The sequence below is a fragment of the Ictidomys tridecemlineatus genome, chromosome 6, assembly GCF_052094955.1.
Source record: "Ictidomys tridecemlineatus isolate mIctTri1 chromosome 6, mIctTri1.hap1, whole genome shotgun sequence".
In the NCBI taxonomy this organism is placed as follows: Eukaryota; Metazoa; Chordata; class Mammalia; order Rodentia; family Sciuridae; genus Ictidomys; species Ictidomys tridecemlineatus.
Genome location: NC_135482.1, coordinates 164,556,866 through 164,570,264, shown reverse-complemented (window position 1 = coordinate 164,570,264; position 13,399 = coordinate 164,556,866). Strand labels below are relative to the sequence as shown.

Below are 13,399 nucleotides of genomic sequence, written 5' to 3'. Positions count from 1 at the left end.
AGGACATCTGCTTTTCTTTGTGATGTGCAAGGCATTGCCTGTATCACACCATCTTTGGGTTGAGATAAGACTATATAGTGGGACTTAAAAAGTTCTAAGGCAAATATTTGATTTTTGAGAAAGATAAATAGAAGAACAATATAAAAATCCAGATGAATTCACTAGAATTCTAGAGTCACTAGGGGTGTTCTCTGAGACACTCTTGGGGCCTGAGGAAACTGTCTTTTCCTAAAATGGTAGGAAAGCCTAGAGAACAACTGGCCAAGGGAAGAAAGCCGATATAGAGGTAGGGGTTATAGCTTAATGATGGAGCACTTCCTGGCAGGTACCAGGCCCTGGGTTCAATCCCCTAGTGCCACCAAAAAAAAAAAAAAAAAAAGCTATTTACTTTCATCATGATTTCTTAGTCTCCCTAAAAGAGTAGATACCTACAGAATTCAAAAAAAAAACTATAAATAAGCTGAGAACAAAAAGACAGAAAACATGGAGAATAATAGTTCTACTGTACTTATGAAATAGTCAGACTAAGACAAATTCACAACTGAAAAGTTTCTGAAACACTATAGAAATAGCTAGAAGGATTGCCTGTTTTAGGTTGTAGGAACAGATGAGCCGTTTATTCATAAATATTTAATTATCTCAATCCTATTAAAAAATACCTGTGCTGGGTTCTCTCAGGAAAAAGATGAATGGCCGATCTGCCTTAAAAACAGGAATCCGAGACCTTTTAAGTAACAACAGAGCTGCAAGAAAAGAAAGAATGAAAGAATCCCATTATATCTTGTTATTTATCTGAAGAAAAGCACAATTTAGATTGGGTACAAATTCAATTATATACCTTGATTTTTTTTTTTTTGAAAGAAACCAAAGCATTCTATGACATTTCATTTTTTGGTGTTTAAGGTGGGTGCAAAAGGGAAAATTAAGAATAAAAGATAACAGCCGAGCCTCTTATTTTTCAAAGATTCCATGGAATAAATTTCTTATAGAAGGTAATTTTTAAAATAATTTTTAAAATGATTCTATTTCTTATTTACGAGATGATGGTATAAATCCTTTCCAAAATGAATCTCTTCCATTTTTCAAAAATGTTTTTTGTTTTCATTTTTTTTTTTTTTATGTTATACTAACTTCTGGACTGGGGTTTTTAATGGAAAGATTTAGAATGGATGCAACTGGTCACATTTAGCAAGGGTAGATAGACAGGGGCCAGCATGTGGTGGGGGTTTCTGGACATACCTGTGCCTGCTGATGCCTTGGTGCCTTCCTCTGAAACCTCCAGCTTGGCTTTGTGTATTGCTTCAGAAACATAAATGCCATCCTGGCCTGGCCCCAGGAAAGGAAAAAAAATGTGATTTGCTTGTTTACATTTTTCCAGACATTTAGTATTTTAAAAGAATGTACTTAAAACTTAGTTTCCATTGCTGCTTACTGTATAGCTAGGGAGAAATTGTTTAGAAAATTATCAAGTGTCAATATTTTTATGCAACTTTCAAAAACCCAACTTGTTAAATTTATCTAATAATTCTCTCCTCCCCACCAAAATTAATATTCAGGCACTGTCCCATGTTTTCAATAATTAATTTTAAAAGTGAATCCTAGTTAACATTAAAATCTTCAGCCAGTATTTCTAAAACTTTAAATAATGATAAGAATTATATGAGTTAAAAGGCAGATTCTGTAGCCCAGTAATCATTTTCAGTAGGCTTCTGTGATGATTTTCCTTGAATCCCTTCTTGGATTGCATTTCTGAGAGTCACTTTTATGCAACCATATTTATTTATTATTGTGGTTCAGGGGATCTAATCCAGAGCCTTGCAGTGGGTCGGCAAGTGCTCTACTACTGAACTACCTTTAAATGGTCAAGTTACAGGTTTTAGCTTTAAGAGGCATAATTTACTGTATAAAAAATGTGTCTAATGTTGTGCAGCTGCATTCTGTGTGTCAGTTGCCTCTTGGCCCCAAATCTGCAGAGAAAATGGGAATGACTAACTAATTGTGCTGTGCACTAACAGTCTCAAAAGATCTAAGCTTAGCAACTGGGACTGTGAGTGATGACTTGCAAGTGACAGAATTCTGTAATTTAAAAATTAACCATTTTGAAACAATTCTCCAAAGATGAAATGGTAGTATATGGAATAACGAATGAAAGAATCTTTAGAAGAAACTTCAGCTATTAAAGGGGGCTGTTAAGTCGATAAGCAGAATTGGAAACATGCAGGTTTTAAGACTCAAGCCCATTTCCATCCCATCCCTCCACTCAAATACTACCACTTTTCAGAAAGTGTGTTCTAGTCAGCTCTAGCATGCCAACTAAAGGGATCTATAGCCTGCGTGTTAGAATAGTCAATTTAATGTATTTCAAGGGAGCTTTTTGTCTGTGTGGTTTTAGCCTAATTCATTTGCATTACTCTTGCACATATAAGGAAATGGGTCGTGAGTGTCATATGGGAAAACCACCCCAGAATATAGAATATGCAGCATTTCATCCATCTTGTAATTAAGGTATGTCCAGGTATTGTGAGTTAGCTATGGTCACTATAAGGAACAATCATTTGCCAGCATCAGGGGAGGGACAGAAAGGAACCAGAGGAGGGAGAAAATCCATGGAAACATTGATTTGGCACCAGAGAAGAAGTTAGTCTTTTTCTGCAGGACTTTTGAGAAAATAAGTTTACTTGTCAATAATAAGCCCTTCCTACTAGCTCATTGAGCAACCACAGTGCCAGAATTAAAAACAGTTTCTGGATAAAGAATGATTCGTTGACAGTCGTGACAAGGTTTTACTATTTCTGTGACTTCACTACCGTTTAGTATGATGTCTGAACATTTTAAATAAGTGATGAAATGAGTAGAGCTCACTATGAAACCTCAACTCCCTATAGACTAAAATACAGTCAGTGCATGTCTGTGTTAGTCTGGGCATGGTGTGAGAAATGTGGCCAACTGGGATGGATGTCTTCAGGAAGATAGGTTGGGTTATTTCAATGTCTTGAAAGTGAAGAGTTTCCTTTAAATAAGTTTTCTCAGTTAGACTAAATTAGATCCATAACCTGTCATGCCTCAGTATTGACATCTCTTAAATTTTATCTCTGACAAGAGTTGACATTCCAAAAGACCAACGTGATAAAAATGAGAATTTGGGAGATTCTGTGAGTTTTGAGTTTGCCTTTTGATCTTGGACTACACCTCCCTTTGCTTACTTTGGTTAAGCAATGTTGAAATGTTATGCAACTTATGAAATCAACCTAGAAGACGCTGAGCATGTGAGGATTTCCTGGCCTTTTTCTCTTCTGAAGTGTTGGCAGCTTAGTGTCTTTGAAGATCATACAGATCTTTTTCCCCAAGTCATTTTTAGGTGCTTTTCCACAGTTGATTAAATGTGGGAGACGTGGCTAAACTCTTTTGCACTTTTGTTTTGAGTAGGGAATTTCTCAGAGCTAATAAGTTGTAATGTTTTCAATGAATGTTTACAGGAGGCTCCCAATACTTAGTGTTTAGCCATAAAACCATCTATACCACCCCTGTGCTCAAATTTACTGGACTAGCATTCTAGAAAATATGTTTAGGGAAATGAGCAGTAAAAACCCATACATTCCTATTTACATTTCAATACCTAAAGCAAAGGCTTGGGCATACTTCCCACTTCTTCCATAACATCTTCTACCAGTGCTTGCCCTCCTTTTTCAATTGTCAGCACTAGAAGGCAGAAATGACTTAGTCATTTTTAAATACTTCTTTGCCCAACTTGCATAATCTTGTTAAGATTATGTGTTTACTAAATTACTGGATGAATTAATAATAAACCCTCACAACCATTTGCCTCATTTCCCCCACAAAGAAATTTTCCTTTGTGTTCTTTAACAGTGATGACATCTATAAGAAAATGTTGGTTAGTGTGTCGAACAGCAAGCACACAGCAAGTCTCAGCCAAATGATTGTTTCAGTTCCCCTGACTCCCTTTGTTGATGGAGGCCATTACTCTTTTGTGTATGGTTGGTCACATTCTCAAAAGGATTCGGAGTCTTTATATTGTGACTGTGTAAACACGAGATTTGCAAAATTGGTGTCTCTACATTTACTGTATTGTTAGGGGCTTTAAAAAAATTATTTTTTCCAGAACTCGCATCTAGCTTACCTTTCTCATCTTGTCATTTAGCTGCTAAGAGATGGAGGGTGTGTGTGTGTGTGTATATTTCACATAGAACCTAGCCCAGGATATAGAGAAACAACACTAAGAGGAATCTGAGATGGCTTCTGAACTTAGGCTGTAGTTAGTTTCTTTCTCCAGTTTTCCTAGTGTTTATCTCACTCATTACTCCTGTCTGTGTAACTCTGACCAAATAGTTGGTGTGATGTATGTTAATTCATGTACTCTGGATGGTTTGCTCATTTGAAGTCATAGTAAGTCAAAGTAAGAGAGCCTGGTACTTCTTACTGAGCAGAGATTGGAAACTGATTACTTGCTTATAAAAGCAAAGAATAGTTTCGTGCTTGTGTGTAAGGAATGTTTCCTGGACTAAAGGAAGTGGATCTATCTGTATCAAAACCTGGTGATCCTAAAGGAAGTATTCAAAAAGATTCTGCTTGGTCTCTTTACTGTGAACGAGACTAGAATTACTTTTTTTAAAAATATTTTTTTCTTTTTTAGTTGTTTTAGTTATTTTATTTTGCTTTAGTTATTTTATATTTGGTACTGAGAATTGAACCCAGTGCCTCACATGCTAGGCAAGTGCTCTACCACTGAGCTACAACCCTAGCCCTAGAATTACTTTTAAAAGTTTCTTAACACCTGGTGTCAAGGATGTCTGGTGTGGGGGGAAATTGTGCCGTGGGCTCAACTGAGCCTTGAAATGATGTTGAGTCAGTTCTTCAAATAGGAAAAAAAAAAAAAAAAGATACAAAGAAGAGACAGGTGACTTTTAGGTAGGGAAGAACTTGAATAAAATGATTCAGGGCTTTGAAACCAAACGGAAAAAGGCCAAATATTCTCTATGATTGTTGGACTTCCATCAATAGTACAAAACTGCTTGGTGACCTCTTGTTAATTGAAGGAAGAGAGGTCAGCATTTTCCCATCACGTCCTCTGGTTAATTCTCAGCAGATGTTGTGTTATATATTAAGACCTTTTATTTCTACAATTAAGAAATGAGGTTGGTGATGGCGACCTCCATTTTAGAAATAAAGAAACTGTTTCTTGGAGGCTCAGTGGCCATGTCTCAAGAATGAAGCTAGAAGCCCACTTGGGCATAGATGTGATTTGACTAGTCTTGATTATGTTTAAAGAAGATCATTGGAAAACCATACTTTAGTAGGCAGACTTTACTATAACAGGCCAGATATTGAAAGTTTATCTGTTGTGAGCCCTGTGGTGTTTGTTATTACAACTCAGCTCCACATTTGTAGTAGGAAAGCAGCCATAAATTATTTTTAGATGGATGGGAATGGCTGGCCATCATTTGCTGACTCCTGTCCTAAAGGGATAAAACATTGGGAGAAGGTTATAATGCTGATGTGTCTTGTCAGTAAGAAACATGAATATAAGCTTTGCATCTGACATGTGGAAACTGCCAGGTAATTATTCAATGAACCAGATCTATAAACATATTTATGTTGGATTGAATAGATATAAGCAGACTTCCTGTATTAGGGGGAAAATGGTGAGGTGTTCAAACAGGGGCTCTTAAAACTACGTGGCTTGTTAGAACTTAGGAACTTTGAATGTCTTTACCAATGTGGGGGCTACAAGGTGTAGGTTAAGGTCAGACCTATTTGAAGACACAGGACTGATGGCATTTTATAGAAGGGTACCTTCTATAAAAGTCCCAAGGTGTTGGACTTTTATAGAAGGGACCCTTGCTTCCTGTGTTCTATTTGTTAAGTAACTGCCTTTCAACTGGTCACATCTAAGCTCAAGTCAAGTCTTGTCTTGTAGATCAAATTCACGTTATTCTTTGTGATTGCTTAAGAAGGAGATTCTGAACAAAGTTTTAGAACACTTGACTGTGTTATGATCATCTAACATTCAAAATAGTGATTCTCAAGTTTATCAGGTAAGGGGAATGTGAAGACCAATGAGAATGCCTGCCACACCTTGTCATCCTCACACAGATAATTTATCATCTAGAGTAGAAATAAACCTGAGCCTTTGGGTTGGCAATAGTTTAGCCAAAGTTATTGAGAAGATTCTGGAATGTAAGTTCTGACATTCTGCTCCCTTTTATGTTTGATGTAAGTTCAGATCACAACTGAACACAACCCTTTTTGATTGTAAAAAGCATGTCAACTATGGGCAAAGAAATTCAGTGTATATGCTGGAAAGGAAAACATTTTAGGGCAAAGATATAAGACCATGAGTTATTTGAGGAAAGGAAATTTGGTGGGTGAGGGGGAAGTTCATTAGAAAAGAACTGAGGAGGTACAGGGAATGAGGATGGGAGAGGAGGCAGCAAGGAAGGGTGACTGGGAGGCTGGAATGACAGCGGGAGGTTCAAATGGAAAGTTCTGTTGCTGTGCCTGTGCCTCTCTACGAGCCCAGTGGCAAAGAACAAAGCACTGTGGCCACGGACGGCACTGGGAAAGTAGTCTCCAAAATCTGTGCTTAAAGGTCTCAAGACATAGACTGTTATCAAAAGCAGCACATTCTTATATAAAGCAAAGCAATTTTATCCTCTGATATAATATTTGACTTTGGCTGTTTAGCACTGAGGGCTCTGGGGAAGCAACGAAAGCCCCCTTAAAGTATAACAAAACTGTCCCAAACGTAATACCAACAAAGCTTGGAAGAATTGTTACCTGAAATTCCTTTTAAGTTAGCTTTGAGTGGATCAAAAAGATCGGTGACTCCCCAAGCACTTAAAATGCTCTTTAAGTCGAATTGATTTTGGATCCTAAATCTAAAAAATAAGAACAAACCATCAACTTTCATTTGGAATTTCTACTCAATGTGCTTCATACACACCACATGAAGTCCAAAGTTCTAACGTGGAAGTCAGGGTCCACCGGATTTCATTTCAGCCTTATCTTCGATTGCTCCTTCCTGTAAGCACTGCCCCTTGACCAATCTGACTGCCTACGGTTGTTTCCCATCTGTGTGCTTTTGTTCAGGCTGTTCATTCCAAGTTTCCCCCTTTTCCCTTAATCACCTTTTAATGATTAAAGATTCCTCTACTGTTACCTTCTTCTCTTCTCTCCAGATGTTTTGTGACCTTGGTTCGTTCTTAAAGCTCCATTAACATTTGTTCTACTCTAATGTATAGAACATTCTGCTTCCTATTACCATTCTTCATGATAAGCTACCCACAAAAAGAGGTTATCCATGTTCATTTTTCTTTCTTAGTAATAATATTTAATGAGCGCTTACATTGTTCTAGGCACTATGACAGAGCTTTGTATGGATTATCTCATTTCATGTTCATATGACTCTTATTATTATCCTCACATTACAGATGGAAAAAGTGAGGCTGCCCAAGATGATCTAGCAAGGACGCAGGGGAACCTCAATTCAAAGCGAGACAGTGTGAGTGCAGAGTCCCAGCTCTGATCATCTGCACTTGCTACCTCCTATTTCAGGTGGCATCACACACATAGGTGCCCAAAAGAAGTGACTGACCAATTGACAATTAATAGAGCATCTCACTTACTGTGTTTATATTGGATAAGACACTTTCATGTTTGCTGTGTGTAGTGTGTGCCTTGATGCAGAGCAGAGAAACTTGGTTATCCTTTTGAGCAGGAAGTATCAGCACACCAACTTTACAATATTTCCCCAGGGGTAAGGCCTTAAAGATTTAACCACTGAAGGATCCTTTCAATGAGATGCTGCTGTTTTTCTTTGGAAAAGAATTTTGAAGTGGAATTTAGATTTTTTTTTTTCTATAAACCAGAAAGAATTTGCCAGAGAGTAAAAATACTGGACAGGACCATTTGATATCAAAGGTCTTCATTGCTATATGAGACAATGTGACTAATGTTTTAAGCAAAAGTAGCAGACTTTCTCATCAAAGTGTCTTTTGGACTTTCAGAATAGTTTCAAAAAAAGGTATGTGCTGCCTTCATGTATGCTGACATTTTTCAATGTCCATCAATGACCACCTCTTCTGAAATTTTCTGAAGTACTTAAACATACCTTTCAAGAACTCTAAATGCTGAAACATAGTGGTTAAGAGTATATGTTTGAGAATCTGGAGCCTGGGTTTGAATACTGGCCCAATCTCTTTCTAGGTAAGGGAGTAGTTATTTCACCTGTGATGCAAGTGACTTCACTTCTCTTAGCCTCAGTATCCTCATCTATAAAATGAACATAAGAGGGGTTCTTGTTTGTAGGGTTGTGAAGGTTAAATGAAGTATCCTTGTCAAGTGTTCAGAACAATGCCCAACACAGCCTGTGTACCTATTGTTGCCATTGTGGTTTTATTGATGTTTCTCGAAAGATATTGAGAAAGAGTTATTGTCTCTTTGAAACCAAGTATAGTTATTAGGATGGGTGATAAAACTGAATTTTTAGTAAATTAAGAACAGCAGTGAAAGGGAGGTATGACTACAAAAGATTAAAGTGATTTTCTTAAATGACTACGGAGGTAGATCAAGAAGAAATGCTACAAAAACAGCTTGAGTAAACAAAAAAAAAAAATGCCCTTTACCAAAACTAGAAAAAATATAAGAAAACTATAAATCAATATCTCTTTGAATATAGATGTAAAGACCACACCAAAATACTAGCAAATTGAATCCATACCATATAAATTGCATGATAATCAAATGAGTTTTATCCCAGGAATTTAAGATGGGTTCAACATATGAAAATTAAGATAATGCACCAGAATCAGAATAAAGAACCAAGATCACATGATCCTCTCAACAGGTGCAGGAAAAAGCTTGATAAAATCCAACACCTTTTAATGATTAAAAGCAATCATCAAATACTCAACCAACTTGGGATATGAGGTAACTTCCTCAAATTGATGAGGGGCATCTACAAAAAAAACCCTGCAGCATCATAGTTTGTGGTGAAAGACTGAAATCTTTCCCTCTAAGTTCAGGAACAAGCAAAGGATGTCTACTCTCACCATTTATGTTTTACCTTGTACAGGACAATTACACAGGAAAAAGAAATAGAAGGCATCTAGAAAGGAGAAGTAAATCTATTTTCACAAATGACTTGGTTTCATGTATAGAAAGTCCCAAAGAATACACACTCAACACACACACACACACACACAAACACACACACGAATGATTAGAACTTTAGAACTAATAAATGAATTTGTCAAAGTGGCAGGAGACAAAATAAAAATATAAAAATCACTTGTGTTTCTGTATACTAGCAATGAACAACATGAATACGAAATTGGGAAAACCATTCAAGGTTGGTTCAACAAACAAATTAATATAATTTATAACACCAATAGACTTTAAAGATAAGAATTACATGGTTATCTTAATAGATGCAGGGAAAGTATTTGACAAAATATAGCATCCATTCATCTTCAAAACACTAGAAAAACTAGGGGTAGTAGAAACATACCTCAACATTGTAAAAGCTATATATGTTATTAAACTCCAGACCAACATCATTTTGAATGGAGAAAAATTGAAAGCCTTTCCTCTAAAAACTGGAACAAGACAAGGAGGCCTTCTTTCACCATTTCAATTCAACATAGTCCTTGAAACTAGTCAGAGTTATTAGGCCAAAAATAAATAAATAAAAGGATACAAATAGGAAAAGAAGAGCTCAAGCAATCCCTATTTGCTGATGACATGATTCTATATTAGAAGACCCAAAAAACTCCACTAGAAAACTTCTACAACTCATGAATGAATTCCAAAAAGTAGCAGGATATAAAATCAATACCCATAAATCAATTGTGTTCCTATACCTCAATGATGAATCATCTGAAAGAGAAATTAGGAAAACTATTATTCACTATAGCCTTAAAAGTAAACAAACAAACACTTGGGAATCAATCTAACAAAAGAGATGAAAGACCTCTACAATGAAAACTATAGAGCACTAAAGAAAACTGAAGAAGACCTTAGAAGATGGAAAGATCTCCCATATTCATGGATAGGATAATTAATATTGTCAAAATAGCCATACTACCAACAGTGCTTTATAGATTTAATGAAATTCCTATTAAAATTCCAATGACATTCTATGACATTCTTCATAGAAATAGGAAAAGCAGTTATGAAATTTATTTGGAAAAATAATAGGCCAAGAATAGCCAAAGCAATACTTAGCAAGTGAAGCAGGAGGCATCACAATTCAGCTCTCAAATTATGCTACAGAGCTGTAGTAACAATTCCACTTACAATAGAATAAAAAGGAATAAAATACTTAGAAACAGATTCACCAACGTAAGTGTAAGATGTGTCCAGTGAAAACTACAAAACATTGCTGTAAGAAACAAACCTAAATGAAAGACATCCTGTATTGATGGCTTGAAACACTTGTTATTAGAAACCAATATTCTCCCAAAGCAATCTACAGATTCAACACAGTCCCTATCTAAATTTTACTGATCTTTTTGGAAGAAATTGATAAGCTGATCTTAAAATTCATATGAAAGTGCAAGGGGCCAGGAATAGCTAAAAATCTTGAAAAAGAATACAGTTTAAGGACACATGCTTCCTGATTTCTAACTTTCTACAAAGCCACAGTAATCAAAACTGTATGGTACTGGCAAAGGTTCCAGATGTTTATGCCAATAGAACAGAATTGAGAGTCCAGAAGTAAACTCATACATTTGACAATGAATTTTGACATTGGTGCCAGGAAGATAGTCTTCAACAAACAGTATTGAGATAAGTGGGTAGCCATGTGTAAGTGAATGATGTTAAACCTTTATATCAGATCATAAACAGTGACAGTTGAACATATAGGTTGAAGTGCACAGGTCCACTTTATTGGATTTTCTTTCTTTTCTGGAGATTTGTAATAATTTGAAACAAACCTCTCTCAGTCTAAACATATAGTCTAGAAATACCAAAAATATTATGAAAAAAGGCATGAATGCACAATTTTATATATAGAATAATCTATTTTACCATTTACTATCATAAGATATTATGATAATAATATCTTATAATATTATATATAATAATATATTATGATATTATAATCTATTATAAAACTTAAAATTTATCACAACTTAGGCATATTACAAACCACCGTATATGGCACCATTTGTAATCCAGAGAAACAAAAACAAATGCAAAGATGGAGTATAAATCATAACTATGTAAAATTAACTGTAGTACATGTTGTTCTACTGTGATGCTTTTGTAACTGCCTCTTGTTACTGCAGTGAGCTCAAGTAATATATTAGCTTATAATTCCACGTGACCCTGTTCATCTCTGCATGAGCAGGTCTTTTCTCCAGTACATTGTGTATCTCCATAAATAGTGATTGCTAGCACATTTTTCACCATAAATAATATATATATTATACAAAAAATTTTGTTAAACAACTTTACATCATTGTTAAGACTTCTGGTCAACAGCAAGCTGTTAGTTGTTAAGTTTTGAGTGATTCAAAAATTATATGCAGATTTTCTACTGCAAGGGGGTTGATTCCCCTAACTCCCATGTTGTTCAAGGGTCAAGTATATAATAATTAATTCAAAATGAATCAAAAGCCTAAATGTAAGAGATAAGCCTATAAAACTCTTAGGAAAAAGCATAGACATTATCTCTGTGTCCTTTGTTAGGCAATGGTTTCTTAGTCATGGCATCAAAAGCACAAGAAAGAAAAGAAAAAAAAATAGATGAACTGAGCTTCATAAAAATGGACAACTTTTGTGCTTTAAAGATGAAGAAATTGAAAAGACAACACACAGAATGGGAGACAATATTTATAAAGCATATATCTAATGAGGGTCTAATATCCAGAATAAATAAAAAATGATTACAACTCAACAACAAAGATAACCAATTTAAAAATGGGCAGAGTTAGGTGCAGTAGCACATGCCTGTAATCCCTGTGGCCTGGGAGGCTGAGGCAAGAGGATCACAAGTTTATAGCCAGTTTCAGCAACTTAGGAAGGCCCTGAGCAATTTAGCAAGACTACATCTCCAAATCAAATATAAAAAAGCTGAGGATGAGGCAGCGATTAAGCACCCAGGTTCAATCTCCATTTCCAAAAATAAACAAACAAACAAAAATGGGAAAAGGATCTGAATAGATTTTTTTTCTCAAAAATGCATAAATGATCAACAAGTGAATAAAATATGTCATACATTACTAGTAATTAGTGAAGTACAAATAAAAGCCACAACGAGATACCACTTCATAACAACTAAGATGCTTTAATAAAAATTGATGGACAGTAGCAAATGTTGATAAAAATGTAGAGAAACTGAAACCCACAGATAAGTCATGGGCATGTAAGATCGTGTAGCCACTTGGAAAACATCCTGGAAATTGCTCAAAATGGGTTTCCACATGACCCAGGAATTCTCTTCCTAGGTGTATATCCAAGACACTTAAAATATATATCCACACAAAATACATGAATTTCATATACATGTATTTTTCAATCCAGAGAAACATACACAAATGCAAAGATGTTATGGTTTGTTTGGCAAAAAGTGGAAATCAACAGAAAAGTGTCTTAGACCTCCAATATTTATAAATTAATGAATTTATAAATTATAATTTAAAACATAATTTTGTAAATTTAAAACAAACTTAAACAAAATATAGTATCCATGCAACAGAATATTATTCAACTACAAAAGGACTGAAGTAGGGCTGGGGATATAGTTCAGTTGGCAGAGTGCCTTGTATGCACAAGGCCCTGGGTTTGATCCCCAGCACCAAAAAAAAAAAAAAAAAAGAATGAAGTACTGATTCATGCTATAAGGATGAACTTTAAACTTTACGTAAGTGAAAGAATTCATATACAAAGAACTACATGGTATGATCTAATTTACATGGAATGTCCAGAAGAGGCAAATCAATGGAGAAAAGTAGACTAGTGATGGCCTGGGCCTGGGAAGAGGGAACTGAGGAGCAATGGCTAATGGGTGTGGGGATTCTTTTCTAGGTGATGAAATGTTCCTGAATTAGATAGTAGCAATGGTGGCACAATTTGGGAATATATTAAAAACCAGTGAATTGTGCATGTTGAGAGTGAATTTTAAGGGGATTAAAAAAAGAAGAAAACAACTTTAGAAAAGTATAGACCACCCATGATGATGATTAACAAGTCTTTGAAGGGGGCAAAACTTGTTTTGGATATATGAGGTCTGGTGGATTTTAAAGACTGTGGTGTAGATATGGTTTGGATGTGTTCCCCAAAGACTCATGTGCTAGAAGCTTGCCACAGCGTGATGGTGTTGAGATGGTGCAACCCTTAAGAGGTGGGGCCTAGTGGAAGGTGATGAAGTCACTGG

The 13,399-nt window shown here is 35.7% G+C and overlaps 1 protein-coding gene across 3 annotated transcripts in view; it reads right to left on the bottom strand.

Moving 5' to 3' along the window:
- Serpine3 (serpin family E member 3) overlaps positions 1-13,399 on the bottom strand; it is a 33,843-nt gene that overhangs the window by 5,506 nt on the left and 14,938 nt on the right. For all 3 annotated transcript variants that reach the window (XM_078016060.1, XM_078016061.1, XM_078016062.1), the window contains 3 exons: positions 6,796-6,896; positions 1,240-1,326; positions 660-743 (listed from right to left, as the gene is read on the bottom strand). In XM_078016060.1, the coding sequence (XP_077872186.1) occupies positions 660-743; positions 1,240-1,326; positions 6,796-6,896 (272 nt within the window). The remainder of the gene's footprint in view (positions 1-659; positions 744-1,239; positions 1,327-6,795; positions 6,897-13,399) is intronic.